At 36.1% G+C, this 15,291-nt stretch overlaps 1 protein-coding gene across 1 annotated transcript in view; it reads left to right on the plus strand.

Moving 5' to 3' along the window:
* The first annotated feature begins 3,905 nt into the window (after positions 1 to 3,905).
* Positions 3,906 to 15,291, plus strand: part of LOC149302946 (zinc finger protein 608-like) — a 46,240-nt gene continuing 34,854 nt past the window's right edge. Inside the window, exon 1 of the mRNA XM_089481848.1 lies at positions 3,906 to 4,772. Coding sequence (XP_089337974.1) covers positions 3,906 to 4,772 — 867 coding nt within the window. The remainder of the gene's footprint in view (positions 4,773 to 15,291) is intronic.

Raw genomic sequence — 15,291 nt, forward strand, 5'->3', positions numbered from 1 at the left:
TGAATAACACACCTAATTAGTATGCTGTTTTAGTCAAATATTTTGGTTGCCAGTAGTAACCGTTCTCTGTAATATGCTTTTTGATCCAGACAAGGGGAAAAAATGTCATGAATCTGTGTTCCATTTATTTAAGTAACCAGTTTTAGATTTATCTTTAATAGCACTTAAACGTATGACATTTAACTCCTTTATAGCTTTCACTATTTACGAAGTACAGCAGAGCAGAGGTGGAATTGTATAATTTGTATGTATCTCTGTATATTTTTTTATTTAATAAGCGTTAACTGATTTACTTTACGGTTTACTGTATAAGAAAAGGAGACGTAAAATAAGTGCAGGTATATAATAAGTACATTACGACATGAAGCTTTGTAATTTATAAAAGGCACGGATACCGGATTAACATTTAATCGTGTGCAATTCCTAGAAACAAATTGCACAGTAATCTTACGTGTATATAGAGTAAATGTCATCTCTTAATAACTACTTAAATACCATTTGCTAACAAATACTTAAATACCCCAGTAATTGAAGTCATTATTTTTTCCAGGCACTGACTAGTGTTCATAGCCGAGCTCTAGCAGACATGCCATTTGTATATTACACAGCTCAGTTAAGTGCTGCCGGAGTTTCAGTCCACACAGCATGTCATAAGCTTACTGGCTTCTAGCACTGGTGCCTGTTTGTTCTATTAGTATATACAGAGAATTCTCTTCCCTTACCTCCCCCACTCAAGCTTAAAGAAACATCCAGCCAATCACATCCCCCAGTTCCAGAAATGCTAGCCTGTGATTGGTTGCCTACAAAAAGGACATTGGGAACAAAGAGAAGTCCTTTCAGCAGAAAAAAAGGTGCAGTGCTCAATGCTCTTCTCTCATTTCAGTTTCTCACCATTACACTAAGTGTTCAGTGAACTTCTATATATTATTAGGAAGCAGGTAATGGTTTTGAATTACTTGTTCCTAACCCAATGCATAGGCAAGAAGACAAATGAAAAAAAATAGGTATGTATATGAATGTATATTTTTATTTATTCAGCGCTAATAGATTTACTTAGCGCTTTATGGATTACAGTTTAATAAAGGGGTGGTGCAGTAAGTGCTGTCATATAATAAGTAATGTAACCTATAGACATTTTGATTGGGGTACAATAGGTATGAATACATCAGGAAAGGAGGTCTCTGCCCTCGACTCAAGCATAAACACTCAATGCAATTAAAAAGCAAAAGTCAGTCTGATCCTATTCAGATTCTGAGTACAGTTTGTGCAATGCTGCGGAAAGTCATTTATTAGAAGCTGTAACTCAGGAAAAAAAAAGACAAGTGGTTTGATACGGGTTCACATGAAAGGGTGATTTGTACATTTCTCACATATTCAGCACCCTGCGTATTTAACACTGTGATTGCTGGTGTTGGAGAGGTTCGCACACCCTCTCCCTCCTACCAGGATGAATGCAGATTACCATGATGGGGGGGGGGGGGGCTGGGAAAACACCAACTCAACACCTTAACATGGTTAAATGCAATACACTAATTAGCATTCACTGTTTGCTTCCTATTCAATTGGGATCCTTAGCCATGCAGATTTATTATGCCACAAGAATTAGCCTTCTTCCCTTCTATCACATCTGATACTGGAACCCTTTTTTTATAAATGTACTTTGTTGCTGGAAACCCACATTTGTTTATTTGTTTTTTTTTTTATTATTTTCAAAAGGTTGATGGCCAGAATTTTTGGCTTCGAGCCATAATGCACACAGACTGCACACTCATCCATACACACACGCCTAGCCTTCTCTATATGCACAGCACGTTTCTTCTTCTTTTTTTTTCCCCTTCTTCCTTAGACACAGATGTACAGCTGCAGAGAAAAAAATGTTTCGCATTCAGGAGTAATAGTTATGGCAGCAAAGGATGGAGGAATAAAAAAAAGAAAGAAAAGGTGTGCGTCTTAAAGGCGAGAAGAGAATTTCCTTGATTTGCTTGTCACCTATTTTGCTTGCACGTCACGACAAGCAATTTAGCTCTTGATTTTCACGTGATGTAACAGCCAAAGCAGCAACAAAATAGCTGCTGTTATAAGGCTGGCTTGTTGCTAACTCTCCCATCCCCCACCACCACCTCCTCCTCTTCTATTTCTTCCTTTCCTAACAAACCACATTCCGCACTTCCAAATAATCCATCAACAATTCATTATAGTTTTTGGGGTTTTTCTAAGCTGGAATTGCCAGCTAATTGGAAATACTTCTAAACATGCACAGATCATTTGCCTGGCAGAAAAGAAATAATAAAAAGAGAAGTGACATGTTGATGACTATGAGTCTTCTTTGTATTTTCTATTCCTTGTGATGAGTTAATATTCCTTAATGTGATCACTGCATTTTCTTACATGGTGCACAGACTTGCTGAAGCAGCACTATCAGATGTCCCCCCCCCCCGTACATTGAGTATCACACTTAAAAATGTTTTGATAATAGGTTTATCAGATCATAGATACATCACTGTCCCAGCCCCACTCCCCTCCCTCCTTCCTCTCATGTCTTCAAGTGTTATTCAAGAAACAGATTTGTCAGGAAAACTGGTGGATGGGGGGGAGGGTGTGGGAAATGCCACTTCCTGGATAAGCTGAAAGCTGAATCCAGACCAGAGTTTCAGTCCCTCTCTCTTCTTCTCTCTCTCTCCCTCTCCCCCCTCTCCCTTTCACTAATTTATCCCTATGTTAGCACATTCTGTCTTGTTACAACTGGACGCCTGTAGGTTTGTTCATTGGGATCATCACTTAACTGATCAGGATGGCTCTGAAATCTCTTTTTAAAGGAGAGACGTGATTGAAGTGGTGTCAAGACAAAAAAATATATATACACAACTTTTTTTTCTCCAATGTTTTTTTTGGGGGGTGGCATTATATTTTTGGGGAGGGGGCTGTTTTTATTTTAATTTTATTTTTTTTACATTGTGAAACCATTTCTCCATAAGAAACTATCTGAAGCTGTAAATCTGAAAGAAGTACGAACAGGAAGGAGACAGACAGTTCTCATATATTTGTTTTAATGTTGCTAACAGAATATTGTGGATTACATGACTACCCTCTGGCTGAGGTACAGTACATTGCTTGTTTTATCCTTGATCATGTGTGGGGTATAAGTAAAGAATGAGACAAGGAGTTTGTACTTAACCTTTGGGTTTCTGGATTTTTTTTATTTTTTTTTCATGACAATATTAATTATTATGACAAGCTGGGATGAAAAAAATAAAATTAAAAAAAGGTAAGAAGTATGTCTATATCTGATACTCATACTTTATGTAGGCATTATGTTTTATGCTTTGATAAACCTTTTAACTCATCTTTGTTAGGCACAAGATCATTTGTGGTCGCTAAAGCCACCTTGGCGCAGAAGTGTATGTCTTAATCAGTTTCCTGTGTAGTCAGTACTGCTGTCATTAACATAGTTAACAATTCTCTCTCTGCTGCTTGATCACTGAGCAGCTTTTATTTTTACGAAGTGGATACTTGTAAAACAACTGTATTTTTTTTAATAACATTGGGGTGATTTATGGCTTAATTTGTATTATTTTCTGCTGATTGGTTTAGTGATGTTAGCATGCTCATCACAATAAACATTAGGGAATATAATTTTATTTTTTAAATGTATTATTTTATTTTACTTTATTTTTTTTTAAGTAGCAAATTATTACCACTTCCTGTATCATATACAAATAAATATTTTTTTCTCCCTCCCCCCACCACAGGAGATGTAATTGCACATCATAAAAGAAAAAGAGAACATATTTTATTGGGATTTTTTTTTTACTATTAAAAAGCAACCCATCTGAAATTAAACGAATGTCACCTTTTCTTCAACAAGAAGTTCATGGAAATTTAATACTACAAATCTCCTGTTCAGGATGTCATTAAGCACTACTTCTATAGGGAAAGGTGTGGATGCTAATGCAGTTGATGTGTACGACAGTGGGGATGACTGGGAAATTGGTGTGGGGAATTTAATTATTGATTTGGATGCTGATCTGGAGAAAGACAGACAGAAATTTGAAATGAGCAACTCTACCAACAGTGGTTGTGTTTCCAAGGAAGGTGGACATGGCTTGGCAGCTGGTGGGACTCTTAACTCTACCTCCTCTCCATTATCTGAGAGCTTGAAATTTGCCTCAGTGCAGCAGCAGTCGTCAGCTCCCCAAGAGAACAACCACAAAGAGACTAGCAAATCAAAAGTAAAAAGGAGTAAAACTTCGAAGGATTCCAACAAGATTCTGTCTTCTGCTGCTTTGTATGGGATTCCAGAGATCAGTAGTGGTGCCTGCAAGAGGCAACAGGAGGCAGGACGGCTTGGAGAGGTGACATCTACAGTTGGCATGAGTGCAGCACTGGGTCATGGCACCAATGGAGTTGGTCTTACTGGTAACCCTTCTTGTGGAAAAAATGGCAAAGAGGAGAAAACAGGAGGCAAAAGTCAGAGCACAAGGGGCTCAAAAAGGGATAAAGATTCTGGAAAGTCCAGAAAGGACAATAGCAAATTGTATGACCTTGGACATCCAAACACTGGAATAAACAGCCAAGCGGTTGTACATTTGTATGGATTTGGAAGTGGCAAAGTCTCTGGGAATAGTAGCCCGTATCACTGTGGCAATAGCCTGGCTGGAGAGTTGGCAAAGAATACTGTTGATTCAGGGATTATGAATAACTCTGTGCACGTTAAAAAAGAAGAGGAAGACGAAGACAGCCACAGGCGAAATAAGAAACTAAAAACAGAAAAGGTAAGTGGAGGCACTTGTTAGCCTTTTGAGTGTGGGTGAAGGGCAGTATGTTTCATAAATCTGTTTTTATGTGTTTCATTGTTTTTCTCTTATATTGCATTCCATGTTTTCTACACTGATCACTGATCAGTTTTTTTTTTTTGCTTAGGGGAGTAGAAGTATGTTAAACTTTATCCTTCTCAACCTCCCACATCTTCCTGCAGGGTGAAGCTCAGTATAGTGACTAGACACGTGTTTGTAAATGTTCTAGGAGAGAGAGAGCTGTTGGCCCATGTCCCAAATTCTTATTAGTTACACTGTATTTTACAGTTTCCATTATGCAACATTTCCTTCCATAAACAAGAATTGTGTGTGTTTCTAAACTGACCAAGAACATTTCTTGAGCACCAAGTACTGTTTTTTTTGTTTTGTTATATGTATTTATAAACTGTTTTTTTTTTTTTTTGCATAGTCTAGGTAGTGTTTAGCTATCAAGATAATTAGGGTTTTTGGTTCCTGTGTGTATCTGTTCTGTAGCTACTGTACTACCATCCCCCACACTACATAGCATGTAGCAGCCAGCTCTATTTGCACAACAGGCAAGAGTTTAAACTATCCAGTGAGGAATGACATGGTTACAATAATCTGCTCTGTTTGCCCACTGGTGGGGGGAGGTGTTTTGTGTATTCTCATCCATTGGCAGCACTGTACAACACAGTGGTGCAAAAGTGGAGGTGGGGGGGTTTGTGTGTATGTACGTGTGTATATGTGTATTTCAGGATGTAGCCAGAGAGCTATTTGGAGAAAGGCAAGACATCACTGTTTCAGAGTCTCTTTTGATTTGAACCGGTCTGTCTTGATCTGTGTGAATGCTAAGTAGCTTGAAAGCACATGAGCAGATCAAATGTTAGAGCTGGTTATAGAGCATGGCTATTCTTGCTGCTCACTGAAGCACATTATTTACTAGCAGTTATCCAGAGGGCGTAGGGTTTCTCAGGGGAACTAGTGCTTTTGTTGATTGATAATTAAGGGTCAAATGCATTCTACAGGCTGTGAACCCTTGTGTGTGTGTTTTTTTTTTTTTCTTTTACTGGAAAATGCTGCTGCTTATGATGTATAATTGTGACTTTTTAAGAATTAGTGTACACCCACCAAAACAGATTTTTCTTTGGCAGCCATTTGTTTTTAATATAAATATACATTTATTCTAAAATGATCTGTAGTAAGTGTGAATAATTATTTATGTAACCGTTCTAGAATTGACACTATGAGGGATTCCGACGACGTCTCAATTTTTGTATATTATTTAGGGTGGTTTTTATGCGTCTGTCTATGTTTACTTCACCATACCGTCTACAGACTCGATATACAAATAAATAAAATTGGTACTCTGCGGAAGATTCATCTAGGGCAGAAAAGCTAATATTCATATTTTTTATTCTGTTACACTGGGCGTTCAGTTGTCAGTGATCTTGAAGCGCAGTTTCTTAATCAACCTTAACTGTCCCAAAAAATTGCTCTAATCCAGTGATTTTAATAGCTCTGGTTAAGGAGTCAGATTCAGTGGCTTCCTGGAATGTGGGAGGTACTGCCCTTTTGTGTCTCCTTTTAGCCTTTTAATCTTTCAGCCAAATGTTCGTATTCAACAATTTTGTTTAGGAGGCAGTCTGTACATTTCAGTATCTCAAAGCCTGTTGTCATGGCAACCAAGATCAGCAAGCTATGGATTATGTGCGATTAATGTGTCTTACTCTGCTGTGGAAACAAAATACTACATTATGATTTTATTATGTGTTTTTCATTAAATCAATGTCTCTGCTATGACCAGGCAATTTAATAAAGTGCTACGTTGGTGGTGAAACGGTGCAGCCTAATACTGGTTAATCAAACATTGTATATTAAGTTAATCAATTTATTATATTATATCTTGCCGTGGCGGCTTTACTCACAACCATAACCATGGAACTATCAAGAACAAATTTGGTATTAAAATTGGCAAGAATTGTAATCATACTTCCAGAAGATTAAGATTTTGTTTTCCTGCAGTATAACAAGATGTTTGGTAAATTTACTTAAATCTATATTGGGGATATTAACATTTTAAAACTATAAGATGTAGTGATTAGCGATCTATTTAGCATGTGTAGCTACTTGTCTTTCACAGTGTTGGTAGTAGTGTTTTTCAATAAAGCAGACAGTAATTCCATTAATAATCCATTCCCCAGTTTGGCAAGCTCCAGGTCCAAAGGAGAAGTGGCATCCTGTTTCAAACACTGTGCTGGTTATATATTAAGACAAAATATGCCTTGTGTGTATAACTAGACTTGTCATATATGTTCTTTTCCACAATACTCTCAAATGCTTGTTTTTTAAGTCTCAGAAATTCTCATAAACATAAGGCGAAGAAAAACCCCTACACTGTTAAATACAGTTAGTAGATGCTGGCAGAAAGCTCAGTTGTCCCTATATAAATAGGCTTCTTCTTATAAACAACATGACAAAGATTGAGATTAAAATTAGTCAGTTTACTATGCATAATATATTTATATTGTGTGTGTCTATATAGAATGATTTATTTTTTGGGGGCTAGAACAGTAAATATAGCCTCATGTTTTGTAGTTTAAGCTTGAGATCAATTTTCTGTCATTAAGAGTGGGTTTAATCTTAAGTGGATTCCATGAAAGTGCACTCTTGATAACCTACAATTGAGCAGTGTTTACATGATCTAAACGGAGGAAGGAAAGCTGATTCAGCCTCTGCCATCTTTGGCTAGATTAATACTAGAAATGGATTCCTTGACATGCTGAGCTAAGGTTCCTGTGCAAAAGGCTCTTGACTTACTTTTCTAAGCAAATACAGCGATCAGTCAGCGTAGAGGCACATAGGCCAACTTTTTTATTAATAAGAGAGATGTAATTGTATTTTAAAATTAACTTAAAAGAAACCGCAAACAATTCTCTTGATTAAATGTGATCTATTACTTACCCTCTTGTTCTGTTGGTGTCTTAAGATACTCTCCAGATATAATTTTTTAAGGTTTAATTATATAAATACACATTTGGTGCACACTGCCAGAATGATCCCTTTGTTTTACATGACAATGTCAACTGGGAGTCCACTAATCTTGTTTCCATTCAGAGATCTTGTAGCTCACACTAGACACTTTGACTAATGAATCAATGCTTTTGATTATTGAGTGTGTCTTTAAAATGTTTGCACATAAGGTATACTTTTATACGGCGTAAAGCACAGGGCCATAAAGGTCATTTTGCTCTAATTGAAGGGCAAAGTCTATTGAGGCTTGACAGCAGCCAGTTCTTAAATTTACATAAGCGATTAAGCTGGTAGGTGCACAGCTGAATATGGGTGCCCAAAGGTTCTTAGTGTATTTTAATTGTCTGTGATTGTGTAGACATATCTGTCTGAAACTATACAGTTTATCTCAAAAAAATTCATGCTGTTTGTATGATTATATTGCTGGCTTGTAAAGATTAAAAAATGGAGAGTATGCCTGAAATAGTAAAGTATACCATAAATATTAAAAGGCAGACCTAAAATAAAAAAAAGACAACACATCATTATGTGTAAATAACTAAATACATGCATACAGTTAAGTGTATATAGTGTGGGAAATACCGTAAACATGTTTAATATACCATTGTCTTTTATCCATGTACACACGCAATTTAATATATGATGTAATTGTTTTATATTGCTCTTTCAGATCTAGAGGGTTAACATTATTCCCATACAAAATAACCATCTGCTCCCAATTTTCACCATCCCCAAAACACTTCCATCCTTATTCCCTGTTTAACCTCATTCACAAATTCCACTTAAAATACTCCCCACCACCCAGCTGAACGATGACCTTTTCTGAGTATCTTTTTTTCTAAAGCCAGATAACAGTTTTTTTGAAAATAGATTTTTGAAAATAATTGATGAGTACTTTTTTAACTGGAGATAAAAAAAAAAGCTTAATGACAGCTGAATTATGTGTGTATGGATTTATGTGTATATATATATATATATATATATATATATATATATATATATATATATATATATATATATATATATATATATTCACCCGTCAACCCCTTAATTGAATAAGAAAATGAATGTTTTGACTTGGTGGTCTGGTAAGTGGCAGAGCATCCAATAAAAGCAGAATGTTTTTCCACAGACTTAAATTTTAGTCATTCATCCATTACAACTGTGACCTGCCAGCTTACAAGCCTTGAAAGGGAAAACAGCATCTGGCCTTTGTTTTGAGGTCTTTTATTGAGGCTAATGACTGGTCTTGTGCCACCCTGAGATAAATGACATTATCTCTGAGTGGTCTGACAGGCAACAGACAAGTTAATAGTGAACCAGGAAGGGTTTGTCATAAGTCTAACTACAGGAGGAAACAATGGATTCTTTTATTTGATTACAGCCCAGTATATATATATAGTTTGTGTGTCATTATCTTCAGTTCATTTTGTTGCGCTTAACAATTAATGTCAAGCTGGTGCCATTTACCAAAAAGCAAAATGTGCTGGTACCACTTCTTGGACCTTATAAGGTATGAAGTTATGGAAATGATCACCACTGTTCTCAGAAGTAAATCTGTCTGATATCTCAATATCAATACAGTTTTGAGACATGTTAGATTTATTTCTACAAATAAATGCATTTTATAAAATTCTGTTTGCCCGATTTTAAAATGTTAGATCTATCTTCTGTAACGAGGCATCCTATAATTCTAGGCTGGAACGTGTCTTCTGTATTACATATCCTACACGTTTTTATTTAAAATGTAGGTTGACTCTTCACAATAAAACCTTTTTTTTATTCAATTTACAGCTAAATAAGTGTACATTAAATGCTACGCTTTTTTTTAAGCATTTTTATTTTTTCTATCCACTCTTTTCTGTGTTTTGTTCTTTTAGACGTCTAAGAGACCATGAATTATAGGTTACAAGGACCCATCCCCCATTGTGGGAATCTGCTCAGTATGTTGTAAGGTGGCTGTTATATCTTGTTCCTCCTATTCTACCACCAGCATTGTTATGTACTTTACTCTATTGTGAACGATTTAGGGGCTGCTACAAAAGTCTGACTGCATCTCAGTTCACACTTAGCAGGCCTGGTAATTGGAACAGTATGCTTTGCATTTCAATGCAGGACTGTAACTCTATTCAGGTCTAAACACACCATGACAGTATGAACCGAATAAGATTGCCAAGGATAGGTTGTTTTTTTTATTATAAAACGTTGTTTCCAGGACATCTCAAGTTTTATTTGCACCATCCTCTTTATTCTACTTGAAAGATATATATTTAAAAAATAAAAGAATATTAAAATACACTATCTCATTGGAAATATTATTTTTTTTATTTATTATACAGAATTTTCATATGGTAAAAGGCTACCTGACACATCTTGCTGATATAATACAAAAGGGTATGTGTTAAGGTTGAGTGCGAGAAAAGCTGCAGTAAGTAAAAATGGGACATGTGCAGGAACAAAGGACATTCTTAAATGTTCTCAGGTTCCTGATTTCTGTAGTAATTCAGTGCAGACCTTGAATATAGATTGCATCTGTTGTGTGTTGTTCAGCTTGTCTGAAAAAGGATTATAATTACACTTTTTTTGGTAGGAAATCCAATGCAAGATCAGTGGACCTAACCATATTTTTTTCAGTGGTATGTTTTTGTTATTTACTGTCCACTTTTTTGTTGTTGGAGGTTTCCAGAACCTGTTATCTATATTGGTGTATCTATATTTTAATACTTTTTCATACTGCGTTAGTAAGACAAAGTCCACTTGGATTGTCATACATAATTATCCTTTTATACATCACCAACAAATTTTGCAACGCTTTACAATGTGATTATATACAGTAGTGTTATGTTTAAATAGAGACATTGTGGAGTGTCTGTTATCTACAACCAATGCTCTAAAGGCTGTAATTTGTTTTGTATGTACATTTTCCATTCTTTACGTTTATTTTCCATTTGATAGGATAGGGAGTTGCCATGCCTGGCAGACAATACATTTGAATGAAGCCAAAGCTATTTTCAGGTACTTGAATATTGCTCTAAGCATATAATGCTTGCTACATAATACATTAATCTCTTTAACCTTTCCAGTTGTGTACAATTGGCTTTCTGAAAATACACTTCCAGATATCAATAGCTTTCCATCAAATAAGTATTCTAAAGACTTCTAAATAAATGCCTACTAAAACCTGTATTTAGAAGATTAGATATGTTTTTATTGATAAATATTTGACGTAAACATTCTTTTTCTAACTTCAGATCACAGGTCATTATTTTTCTTTTGGATATTTGCCGATTAGCCATTCAAAGCAGTTAACGTAAGTGATTAGAAATCCTGAACTCCTGCCCTTTTCAGTGACCTTTGGAGAGAAAAAAAACAAATAGTGAACATGCATAAGAGTTAACCAAATAATGCTCCAGTTCGCAACCTGCAGGCTCATTTTACAAAGTATACAACCATACCAAATTATTTTTGGATTTCCTTTTACCTCCTTGGCTGGATATTTCTGGACGGCTCACGTTAAAAAGCAATAATGATGTTTGAATTGGAGGGGTTTGGTTTTCGGGCCCTCATTCGTCATACTGTTCGAATTCGTTGAACTGTTTGTTTGTGTGTGGTTCACCGCACTACATGGATAATGCTATCAAATCTGGGCTTTATTATAGGCTTATAACTGCAAAGCAGCAGCACTTTTCTTGTTGTGCGTTCTGCCTGGGATTTATTTTCCTGCCAGCCGTATCTCTGATGCAAATAAGCGTTTTTGTTGGTTTTTTTTGTAAAGGAGAAAACAAGAAGTCATGAGTGTTTTTATAAGTATTATTCAGTATGGCAAAGAAAGGTTATATAAAAGAGAACCATCAATTATCTATGAAACACGGGTGACCGACAAAACATATACAAATGGCCTTAAAACCACGGCTCAACAAATTTGTAGAACGTGCAGGAGCCCGACTACTACTGTGAGGTCATGTGACTGTTGAGCCCCTTCCTCCAGGCAGCGCTTGGGGGAACAAAAGTGGGCACTGTATAGAGCCAGCTGGTGGGCATATGAATCTGCTCTATAAAGCCAGTTTCTGTATCCAGAAGGTGAAACTCTAGGGTCTAGGAGTCAATTCCTAGTGACCAAAGCAATCTGGGGCCTAGATTTTGACAAGCCCTAACTTACCATTGGTTGGTTATATGAAATAGTAAAGAGAAAACGTGTAAGGGAACTTTACTAGAAATTGTAACATTACTTTGATATGATTTAAATGTTCTCGGGAAAATAGATAGAAGTTTCTGGGCCATCCAGGTCTTTTTTTTTTTTTTATTTAAAAAAAAAGTTCATGAGGTGGTATGACCATATTTCAGATATTGCAGCAGAATCACTTTTTGTACACAATCTCATGGTTGAGCTGGTCTTGTTTTGTGGATTACTACCAGACACCCAAGTATATTAACATCATGCTGTGTAGTTAGCAATGCGTGTGATGTCTCTTTGCTTGCATGGGGGGATGGTACTCTAAACACACAAGATTAACTGTACTTTACTGTGCTAATCTCTGCTGACTACTGTGGTGGCCATTGAACATAATGGCCCAAGAGATGCAAACAGCAAAGCATTTGATTAAAAAGCTGTTTTGGTCATCTTAATACAGATAATTGGAACTGCATTAAAATGTATTCTAAACACACAGACATTTTTTATAACCTGCGTTTTGATCCTTGTGCTTCTTTGTTACCAATATGTGATGTGGAATGTATTCCAAAGGGCATCTTTCTTACCTCTGCTTTTTTTTATGTATTATTATAAGTATAAGTAATAATGTTGTTGGTTTGATTAACATGACTTTTACAGTATAGGATTGTTTTTCTTTTAGCTTAAAATGCAGGACAAGTCCTCATCACTCCTTTCCTTCCATCAGTTAAAAGTCATTGTTTCCTAGCTGTATGATGTTATTACTCAGATGTGACTGACAGACCTGAATGCACTACAGTGAAGCATATTCATTTTCATCTAGTACCCGTTTATTGCCTTGAGCACAGTAAATCTGTCAGCTCTTCTCCATACTTTCACCTCTTTCTTCATTTACTCAAGCTTCTAGTTTGACAACATTCCCCGGAGGCAGAATCCTAATCTGCTTCCAATTAGTTGCAAAATGTGAATGAAATTTCCACATTATAACTGCTGTTTTACTCTCACGCTCACATCTAGAAACAAATTAATACATTGGAATATTTCTTTTTTGGAGCTTGAGGATTAATTTTCCATAAAAATCCCCAGCTGCTTTCAAGAGATTTCCCTAGTTCCATTTTTGACTCTTAGATGTTGACAAGATTTGGAATGCTTTTGTACCGACAAAGCCTTCCGCTCAGTAACTTGATTAAACTGTATCATCCATGCATAATGCAAGAACAAATCATTGTGCAATGCGTCCTGATCAAAGGGATTTTCACCTTTGTAGGAACATGAATTATTTTGATTTATTATTCACATATAATGCCAGTGTAGAATTAGAAGGGCGAATACACCAAGGGAACATAATTCAGCAAGTAAGTACTATCTCACATCTTGGACTGTTGAGGGATTGATCTGATTTCAAGGTGTTGGAATGATTGGCTTTGTTGTTCTTTGCATAAAATAGAGTAGCATAGGGAATATTGTAGTCTTCGATGTTGTCCTCTTTTCCTAATGGATGCGCAACTGTTGCAGATTCTGCTGTGCAACTGGCACCCGTCACATGTCTTGACAATTAAGACAAAGGCAAAAGTCTGGTATTGTAGATAATGTACGTAGTACTGATAGCAATGGAGTTATTCATAGAAACATGAATGAATGGATTGTAGAAAAGAATGACTACTTTACTAACTTATAAAAAAGAATTAATCGAAGCAAAACCTTATATACAGAGGCTGGTGATTAAAATAGTTTAGTTGAATGAGGATTTGAGATACAAGGTAAGTCCTTTTTTTATATAAGATTTTATATAAGAAGGTTCTTTTGAGCGCCGTATATAGGACCTTGTATGAAGTCATGGTTAACCAGAACATCCCATTAGTACTCTGGCAGATAAGTCATATGACCAAGTCTGGTTATCTCTTGGATGGTAATTTTTGAGTTTTCATCTGCATTGGCAGTAACTTGTGTGAAGTAAATAACGTTTACACCAGGGAGGATTACTCTAAAACAATAGTATCAGTGGCCACGAAAAAACAAATAAAAAGCATTTTGATTGTTTCTGAATGATTACTGATATGCTAATTATCATCTTGCCAACACAGTGCAGACTAGCTGGCCACTCATTAATGGACAATGATTTAAGGCCTTTTCAACTCTTTAATATCTCTAGCGGTAAAGATTTCCAAATCAAGATTTCACAATGTCAGTTCTGTCCTACAAAAATTGCACCCACCACAAGCACCTTTTGTCTATTTATTTAATCATTTTAAAAATAATCTTGTTAAAGCATATACATAATGATGGGATACCACTTATTATGACCGTATGTAGCAGTAGAGTATCCAATACAGATGATGTTTGTGATGATTAATTTATTACTGGACTCAGGGGTACTATTTTTGAGTAATACTGTTTGTTTTATATGCCACTGAGATTATTTTCAGATATGGAATTTCCTCGGCCACTAAAGCGCTTAATGCATATCGCTGTTGTCTCTATAGAAATTTATGGCATGCATACCTAGAATACCTAAATCATGATTGGTGTTATAAGCTGCTGGAAAAAAACATATTCGGTGCTGTATTTTTTAACAGTGCTGTAAAGCGGTAGCTAAATTTGCAAGCGTAAATCAGCAGCAGAGCTTAGCACCCAGAAGGCTTTGCTGATTGATGTCAAAGCAATGACACTTGCACAGGACTTGCAGAACTGTACTGCTGCAAATGAATTTGAGATGGATTACAGTTTAGATCAATGAGCTATGAAAGTAAATGCACACGGTTATTTCTACCATTTGAAGCCTAATTTATTTTGTCCTCTATAAATATAGAAACACGTATTATATCCTGTTTTGTGTGAGCTAAGAGAAGACCAATATCGGGGAGATTTCTGTACCACATACTGTTCCTTTGAGAATATTAGTCAAGAACAGACTTTTGTTTGGCCTTTAGTATTTTTTGATGGTTTTTAATATTACATGTGTAAAAGTACTTGAAATTGCTATGCCTTAAGAGTATTGCTTCTATTAGAATTTTTTAAGCTTATAATCGTTCAGTTGTGAGCAAATTGCATTTGGCCACAATAATATACCATTGATTAAAGCCTGGATACCTTAAGGCCAGCAGGTGAAATGTTCCAAGTACGTAGCCACCTGCATGATACGCGAGGTCTCAAGCTACACCTGTAGATCGTAGACGGCCGCAGATTAAAGCACTGGATCATCTGTACGGGCATCGTATGTATGAAGGGCCATTGGGTCCTGGTATTTGTCTATTGTTTGGTACGAGTCTGTTTGGCCTTTACAGTTTCGCTTAAATGTGATAATAAGTCACACCG

Source organism: Sceloporus occidentalis, unplaced genomic scaffold, assembly GCF_023333645.1.
Source record: "Sceloporus occidentalis isolate IW3139 unplaced genomic scaffold, rSceOcc1.0.p SCAF_16, whole genome shotgun sequence".
Classification (NCBI taxonomy): domain Eukaryota; kingdom Metazoa; phylum Chordata; class Lepidosauria; order Squamata; family Phrynosomatidae; genus Sceloporus; species Sceloporus occidentalis.